The sequence below is a fragment of the Lygodium microphyllum genome, chromosome 15 (genome assembly GCF_053477565.2).
Source record: "Lygodium microphyllum isolate KBCC chromosome 15, Lygodium_microphyllum_v1.1.10, whole genome shotgun sequence".
Classification (NCBI taxonomy): domain Eukaryota; kingdom Viridiplantae; phylum Streptophyta; class Polypodiopsida; order Schizaeales; family Lygodiaceae; genus Lygodium; species Lygodium microphyllum.
The window spans coordinates 126,760,979-126,770,310 of record NC_141149.1 but is presented as its reverse complement, the minus strand read 5'-3'; the positions used below and the strand labels follow the sequence as shown (position 1 = coordinate 126,770,310).

Genomic DNA, 9,332 nt, shown 5'->3' with positions numbered 1-9,332 from the left:
AATGTCTCTCTATCTCTCTCTCTCTTTTCATTTCTTATTCTCTCTCTCTCATTTTCTCTCTTTCTCCCTCAATGGACCTCATCCTTTAAAAAAAACAAACAAACAAAGAGAAGAAATAACAAGAACAAACCAAGAGAAGGATGGATTGTTCGTCTCCTCTTCGCGACAAACCCTCTCTTTGTTTCTCTTCACCCCCTTGTGTTTTCTCACTCATTCTCCTCCCTCCCTCCCTCTCTCTCTTTCTTACATTCTTTGTTATCTTTCATGTTTATTCTCTCTCTCTCGTGCTCTCTTTATTTTCCTTTTTTCTTCTCCTTCTCTCATTTTCACTCTTTCAACTTCAAGTACCTTATTCTCAACAAAAAAAAAACAAAAGAAAAGCAGAAAGAACATGAAAAAACCAAGAGGGGGCAATGTACTCACTGCAAAGGCCCGAGGATGGATTCTTCGTCTCCTCTTCGTGATGGCCGCTCTTGTTCCTTCGTGCACTTTGTCCTCTTTGCGAATGGCAGTGGCGAGAAGCTCTCCTTCTCTCTCTTTCTCTCTTTCTCTCCCTCTCCCTCCCAAATACACACTCTCTTTTGCTCTTTGCGGCAAAATGTCGTGCTCGGGTTTCACCCACTTTTTTTTAAATCTAAGTGTGACGCCACTAAAATGCGTCGTCGCAACTGCCCATCACTATACCCCTATATCCTTGTAGTGAAAATATTCGAGAAAATATTACAATCATTTGGATAAGGATTGAAGTCATCATCTCGACATTGCTTATGCACATCATGTACTAGAATTTTATGAAAAATGCAATCAGCAACAATGTACTTTGGCACATGATGGAGATCAACATTTATGTCCCTTAGATGTACCAATGAATTTTGAGCTAGGTAGCATTATTTGATCCAAATAATGGTTTCCATATAGATAATATGCTATTATTTGAGGGTTTCTCGAATAATGGCCTAATACATATGTTGCATGCTTCTCAATCAATCGAAGAGCTCTTCAGTCAAACAATTTCTAGTGGAAAATAAAAATTTTCTCATATATATAAAATCAAAAGCTTTTCGAGTTATTTTCAACTTCTTTGATCAAAATTTTTTGTCCTCAAGTCTTTTGAGTAGTCAACTTCTTTTTTATATACTGGTAATTTTTATTTTTTAAAAGTTTAATATGATTAATAATGATTAAAAGTTTTATTGTAATTTACTTTTTTATTTAATCTCATATTCCGTGTGTTCTTAAGGCTCATGTCACACTGCAAGATTAGGATATTAAGATAAAAAAGTTTAGAAAACTTTATCTCCGATCCTATAGTCCCTCTTCTTTTAGTCAATATGCCAAAGCTCCTCTGTGCTATACAAGATTTGTCAATTCGTAACTATTTTGGCAAAAAAGGCTTTCCACAAGCATATCTTTAAGCGAGAAAAATCTAAAGCATGAAACATCAAAAGATTCTAAGTTAACAATGAATTGGCGACCTCAACCCCGTCCTAAGAATATGGGCTTGGACGATGAAGTTGATTCAAAGAAGTCCATCGACCTTTTTTCATTCATGCGAGAAACTCGAGGTATGCAATAGAACTCAAGGAAGTTACTATATGTATATTCTATACATCACGTGCGTTCAAGGCCTACTTACATATAAATATCCTTATTTGTGAATTTTCCTTCAATAAAACGTAACCCTTTTCTATTCAATCTGTAGATAATCCATTTATAATGCACCCTTCTGTATGTAAAATATATATAAAAATAGTATTTTAGAAATACCTTATTTTGAACCCACGTGATACACACATATATTTGTGAGTAACTTACCCAAGGCAATAGAATAGGCAAATGAAAGTAGGGTGCACATTGTATCACGTTTGTGGGGTAAAGGAGAACTCCTTTTTCCGCCTATGTTATTTCTGATGTCTATCAAGTTTTCGGGTTTTTGCATTTGAACCATGTTTATTTCAATGTGTTTGAGGCTTGGCTCACACTTTGGGATAGGGACATTAAGATAAAAATATTTGTTTGATTTTTACCTTTGATTAGTGTGTGTTAAAGGCTAATTGCCTTACACTCTAGATTTAAAATATTAGCAAAGAAGTTTTTTTAATTTTGCATTTCAATCTTTGTGTGTTAGAGGCTTACCTCACACTCCAAATCTAGAATATTAGTAAATTTAAATTTAGTTTTCTTGCTGTGTGTTAGAGGCTTGCCTCATACTCTAGATTTAGGATCTTAAGATAAGAGCATTTCCCAATTTAGTATCCTATTCTAATTATGTTAAAGATTTGCCTCACTTTTGATTCCTTTTGTAAATCCCAGGCTCACATTACTTGCCCTCTCTTGTTTCCCAAAAGAAACGATAAGAATAGGCAAAATCAAGGATAAGAATTCTCTTTTGTATCGTGAAATGTGATTCTGCGGAAATACGAGCGGATGAGAGGCGAGGATTCAGGAATCCCATTGGGCTAGCGAAGGCGCATGTCGATCGACAGCCACCAAGAGGCCCGGCACAGGGTCGCGGGAGGGGGCCACGTGAGGCAGCATCAAACATGCGAGTGCCTATCCAAGGTGGGCGCAGGCGATTGGCCGTGGGGATCTTGGTTTGCCGCATAGACTTACCCGCGCGTATGAGTATTTACATAATGAGGGAGCTGGCTGAGGGAGGTAACATAGTTGGAAGGAGCACATTTGGTATTCCATCCACTCCTCGATCTAATAGTCAGAGTGTAGCACAGAGCGTAGGCGCCCAGCTCTAGTTGCTCATCAGCAAATATGGCGGCCGCTACTGCAGCTGCAGCTCTCTCCTATTCCTCCTCCGCCATTCTTAGCGGCTATAATGAGCTAGCGGGCAAGGTGCAGGGAGGCCTGGGAGAGGCGCGCGTGCAGATGATGGCGTCCAAGAAGGGCAGCAGCGGCAGCATTTGGTACGCCGTTGCCCATCAGTTTAGATAATATCGATCTGATCCCATGTGAATAGAATTAACAGCTCGCCCATGGCAGTTAGTAGCTTGGTAATTCGTGATCAAAGAGGCGGTTGTAGCGAACTTATTGTTATTTAAGTTTAGGAACAGTACTGGCGGTTAGATATGCGCCGATCTTAACAAGATGGTTGCTTGCTCGCATGAAAATGCAGGTACGGCCCCGACCGCCCTCTATACCTGGGGCCACTCTCCGGCAGCCCGCCGTCCTACTTGACGGGAGAGTTCCCGGGAGACTACGGGTGGGACACTGCGGGGCTGTCGGCGGACCCGGAGACGTTCGCCAAGAACAGGGAGCTGGAGGTCATCCACGCGCGGTGGGCGATGCTGGGCGCGCTGGGCTGCGTCACTCCGGAGCTGCTGGCCAAGAACGGCATCAAGTTCGGGGAGGCCGTGTGGTTTAAGGCCGGGGCCCAGATCTTCTCGGAGGGCGGCCTGGACTACCTGGGCAACCCCAGCCTCGTCCACGCCCAATCCATCCTGGCCATCTGGGCCTGCCAGGTCATCCTGATGGGCGCCGTGGAGGGCTACCGGGTGGCGGGAGGGCCCCTGGGCGAGGTGAGCGACCCGATCTACCCGGGCGGCCAGTTCGACCCGCTGGGCCTGGCCGATGATCCCGAGGCCTTCGCAGAGCTGAAGGTGAAGGAGCTGAAGAACGGGCGGCTGGCCATGTTCTCCATGTTCGGCTTCTTCGTGCAGGCCATCGTGACCGGGAAGGGCCCCATCGAGAACCTCTCCGACCACCTCGCCGACCCCACCGTCAACAACGCCTGGGCCTACGCCACCAACTTCGTGCCCGGGAAGTAGGCTACACTGTCACAGTGTATGATCATATCACAGCCGCCTGCCCGCCGCGCGGAACGCTAGTATGATTGATTGACAAACCTGCTCGCAATCGTCTGCTCGCGGTTGTGGGTGGGCGCCCACTGCTGCCTCTCCATTTGGCACTCCCCTCTTCCAATTTCCAGCGATCATCAAGCAATCCAACTGCCTCTGTGACCATTTGTTTGAACGAATGCATCCGCCCGCTGTGACTTTCCTCCCGCCCCCTCTCTTTTGATTCTTGTGTGTGTGTGTGGCATGTGTGTGTGTGAGAAGCGAGAGGTATATGTAAATAAGCGTTTAAGGTTGAAACGGACGTTTTATGCAGTCCTGCGAGCATACGTTCACCATCGCTCTCGCGCTCTCCGTGTATGTGTGTGTCGCCCTTCCACAAAGGATCATAGACCGAGGGTTTTTAACAGATAGGTCTAACAAGAAAGACTGGTCGGAGACTCGGAGCCTACCTACACAGCCGCTCTCATCATTTCAATATGCAGTAGGACATTTGGAAGAAGGTACGCTACATGGCATCACGAAACTGGTTTTCAGATCCCAAACTACCCAAGAACTTTGAAACAGTAATTCTTTAGTTGAACTGGAAACTATGCGCCTTAATGAACGACTGACTGAACGATCAAATGCTAAAGCCCCGTGAGGGCCACGCATGCACGACTCACAAGCCAGTTGCACTAAGAAAGCGAGGCAAGACTGGTCGTACGCCTAAGCGGAAAACTATGATTTGGCAGCATCGTTGACCCTTTTTCGGTCATCTCTTGAATTGTGGTGTGTTCTAGTTGTTACCTACTAGCGATGGCAATGTAACCCGTTCATGTTTTGCTCGGGTCTTTCCAAAGAAGATAAGGCAGAGCATCCAATGCAGAAGAAGACATCATTGCACTACACAATTGGTGGTTATGCCCTTTGATAATCATCAATTCTCCAATATAATTGGTGACTATGTCCCTTAATGGTTTCCTAATTGGTGTGATGCCATTGGTTAATTGAAATGCCTCCTGACGATGTGTGCAAGCCTGACCACACTGATCTGGCTAGTAAATATGATCATGCTACGCATTGTAGATGCCAATTTGGCTTGACAAATGTAAATATCAATTGGGTTAAGTGTTTCGAGTAGGTGTTGCACATGATGTGAGAGTCCTTTCACAACTCAGCATTCTTCCCACTATGCTGAGGGAAAGTTAGGTTGACAAGTCCTTTCTATCATTTTGTTCAACTTCAAATAAGAGAGAATGTGGGTTAGAGATGGAGGCTTTGCTTTGCTACCATGGCTCTTGATTTCATTTCAAGGAAACATGCCTATACATCAAGAAAGAAATGATTTCAACTTTTAGATCATCATCTACATGTGAAGTGGCACAGTGAACTTATGGCAAATTGAAAAGGAAGTGGTTGTACCTAGGTTAAATAATTAGTAGCATTCATACTTTTAGTTTTTACCAAAGTTAATTCACACTTGTCGCATTTTGTACAGTATGTATTTCAAGGAAACAAACCTACACATCAAGAAACAAAACATTTCAATTTTTAGATCATCATCTACATGCGAAGTGGCATAGTGAGCTTTTGGAAAATTGAAAAGGAAGTGGTTGTATGTAGGTTAAAAAATTAGTAGCATTCATACTTCTAGTTTCTACCAAAGTGAATTCGCACTTGTCGCATTTTGTACAGTATGTTTCTAGAACATAGCGCAGAGAAGGAGGAGAGAAATTATATAGTAAAGACTCAATGATCCACTTATTGACAACCCTTTTTCGGAGCTATTTGAATTCCAAGAACATAGCGCAGAGAAGGAGGAGAGAGGTCATATATTGAAGGCTCAATGATCCACTTATTGACAACCCTTTTTCGGAGCTACTTGAATTCCAAATATTCATCATGCACCCTTTTTCCCTTATCTATTGAATTGTGATGTGTGGTGGTTATCACCTAGGGCTAGCACCTTTCAAGTTGTGCCGCTATGAAGTATCATGAGAAGTAGTTGCAAGTATAAAATACTTATTACCGTTTAATATCTTCAATCTTAACACTGGACTTGCTAGGGATAACTTATTAGGGCAAAAAACGTTTCAAAATGACACTCACAAGAAAATGATTAAGTTGCTAATTAGAGGAGGTTTAGGAGAGGAAAACCCTCCAAATTTGGCTGCCTGAACGTAATTAATGAGACAATGTATGATTCATTTAAGCGTTCGACTTTTAAATATTTTCAATCTTTAATGGACGTTGAGTGTCACCATTTTAGTCTTATTCTCTTGGAAATTGCAAAATCTTGTATTTTTGAATTTTCACACCAAAAGACAACGCTCATTTGTTCCTCAACATTCATTTTCTGTGTCTCTCTTTCTTGTAGTTCTATTTCCTTCTCTGTGATATTGTTGCCCCATTTAGGGTTCTCTATCAAAATGTTTACCAGTACCTCTTTTAGCAATACAAGCGCAGCCCCACCTCGCAAGTATAAACTTACTATTCAATTAGATCATGTTTATTCATCTTGAAGGAGTATACACCATTGAGCATTGTTGGAGAAGGATGAAGCTAACAAGTTGCGATTACAAGGAAAGAAGCGTGTAAACTTATGGATGGATGGAAATATTTATCCTCCAGACCCTTCTACAAGTAAACAACCTTCTTTTTACAATATTTACGACTTCATAAGGTATGTTGGAGATGGTTGTGATGGGATTCTTGGCTATTGCATGAGGTTATATTCTACATCTTTTACATTTAGAGAAAAAATGCATGAAATGAAGGAAGCATTAACATTAGCACAAAGAACTATTTATGAGCTGACGGACAAGGTTGATAATCTAGAAAACTCTAATTAGTCATTGCAAGAAAAATTATTGCACTTGAAAGAAACTCCAATAGGATTTAGATAGAGAAAAGACCACTTACAAATATAATGGACTTGTGTAGTTGGGTGAAGAAAAGGAGACTAAATCTTGCAAAGAGATATGTTTCTAATATTTCATGTATTAATATTTGAGAGAATGATGAGAGGATTAAGCTTATTAAAAAAACCATGACAAAGAAGGACATTATAAGGAATTTTAAATCACCTGAAAATGTAGACTTGAGAAGCCAAACTCTGAAAGAGTTAGTGAAAGATTTAAAAGGAACAGTTAAACCAAATGAAATAGTGGAGACATGTGACAGTATGGGTATCAGCCGTAGATGTAATCGTGCTCTATCTAAATTGTGGTTTACAAATCTTAAATGTCTTAGAATAAGTGCATTTGGTTTGCCTCAGCCTCTTGCAATTTCAATTTCTAGGATAGCTATGAATCCTAGGATTCCAAATGTTTTTGGAGAGTATATCCATATAGAAGAATCTATGCCTTATGAAAAACATAAAACAAATGCATTTTTTGAATACAACACATTTAATAGTATTTGGATTGATCTTAAAAGAGTCCAGATTGCAATGTCCATATGTATAAATTTACTGTCCAAGAATGTGGTGACATTTTGAAGTTCACACTAAAATTGGATGAAGCACAGATTCAAAAGGGACAAAAGATAGAAAGAGTCAACATCTGTATCATGAATAGGGCATTGGATTATAGTATTGGTAGGGGCCAAGAATAACACTTTAAGATACAATCCAAGATGGAGCTTTGGTGGATTGGTACGACCCAAGTACCAACTAAAAGTCATGAAATCTTAAACTGGTTATTCTCTCATACATGTATTCCTAATATTATAAAGTCTTAAAGTGAAGGTGAAATGTTGATAGTCGATGGTGTTGGTAGTTTTAATGTTGAATGGCATATGAGTGTTGACTTAAAAACTATCAAATGTATGCTTGGAGTAAGTAATGGGGTGAATGCAAAATATCCTTGTATTTATTGCATGGAGAGTTTGGGATGCAAAGAATGGAGTACTTCATAGCTAGCAAGAAGAGCCCCAACTCAAAACTCTATAGATTTGAGCAAGTACTAGCTTTTAAGAGCCTTTACATCCTCATCCTCATGCATTTTTCCTCTATAACATAAAAACTTTCTTCTCTTGTATCCAGCTATGGATTTGATATTTGTTTTGTTTGTTGCTAAAACATAAGATGAGTATGCAAGGAAGTATCCAGCCCTAGAGGCAGAGAAGCTGGGACCATAACCAAATATTCGAATGGCTGTTGTCTTTTTCAAAAACATAACTTTGTGCATATTGTACTGCAAACCTAAGTATCCAAGAATCATTGTAAGTGCTTTAACACAAACAATTGGCCATGAGGACTCCTCTGAGAAAGTGATATACAAAATCAACAGAATATTGGGATCAACCCTCGATATGTAATGCCCAAGTGCAACATCCTTTAGGGAACTACCACCAACTCTTGATTTGTAATATCCAACTATAAAAGCAACAGTCAGAATGAAAAGCAAGAAATTATCCTCATCTGCAATCTCCAACAATAAAAGCAATTTGATTTTCATCACTCTCAAGTTTACTTGGATTCCATAAGCTAATTGATGTCTCCTTGATATCCTTGAGCTCCTTTACATATTTTGACTCCTCCCTTTCGAAATTGGAGAGTCCAAGCTTCTCTTGAAATTGGTCAAACTCTTTGTTAGCAGCTTGTAAATCTCTCTCAGCATCTTTAAACATAGGGAAAAAGCATTCGATACATCTATAAACTTATCATCAAACATTTGAGTATCTAATTTAAGTAAGTCCTCCTTGGACTCATTTTCAACATCCACTATGTCTTTTGCACCTACAGATGCCTCTGCAATAAATATCAAGCAATAATCTTCTCTCAAATTGAAAAGAATGTGGAGATCAAACAATAATATGTGCTCCTTGTCTTTAATTGGGAAAGTAGGTAAAGATGGAACAATAAAGCTTGAAGGAGTGTCAGATGACTCATCAACCTCTATAGTGGTCTCTTCAATTACTGTCTCTGCTTTGAATTCAGCAATATCCAGGTCCTTTGCAACTAACACTTCCATCTGGGTGTCTAGTTGCTCCTCAACATCAACTTCATCTACAATCTCTTTAAGAAGGCAACATCTAGATAATTTTGAGGTTTCTTTATGCTTTTCATCAGATTTTAGAGGGTATTTCACAAGGGCAAATACAATGAATGTAGTAGATTTAAGAATAAGCCTGTATTTTTTTGGGTGTAAATAGCATAACTCAGATGCATAAAATCTATCAAGACAATGATAACCACATTTCTTGGTAAACAAGGACTTCTCAGTGCTTGATCTTCCAACAAGGGTGTGAACATACTCTTTGCAATCCAACTGAGCAATAGGATTTGCCAACTCTTCAAACTCTGCAAAATCTTCCTTGTAAAAGTCATTTGAGAAATTAAGAACTTGATCAAGGTCCCACTCTGGATTGAAAATCTCCCTAGCTGTTGGATAGAAAGCAATGTCAATATTATTTTCTATGAGAAAATCCAAAAGCTTCTCAGAGGTTGTGACATCTGTAATTTGAGATAGCCCTGGGATCCTCACAGGAGACTTTGAAGCCTTTCCCTTCTTTGAAGCCCTGCTTGAACCTTGAGTTGTC

At 40.2% G+C, this 9,332-nt stretch overlaps 1 protein-coding gene across 1 annotated transcript; it reads left to right on the top strand.

Moving 5' to 3' along the window:
* The first annotated feature begins 2,682 nt into the window (after positions 1-2,682).
* On the top strand, positions 2,683-4,015 carry LOC148025035 (chlorophyll a-b binding protein type 1 member F3, chloroplastic-like). The gene is made up of 2 exons (XM_087694732.1): positions 2,683-2,918; positions 3,128-4,015. Exons 1-2 carry the CDS (start codon positions 2,767-2,769, stop codon positions 3,777-3,779), a joined length of 804 nt encoding a protein of 267 aa, XP_087550858.1. The 5' UTR covers positions 2,683-2,766; the 3' UTR covers positions 3,780-4,015.
* The last annotated feature ends 5,317 nt before the right edge of the window (positions 4,016-9,332 follow it).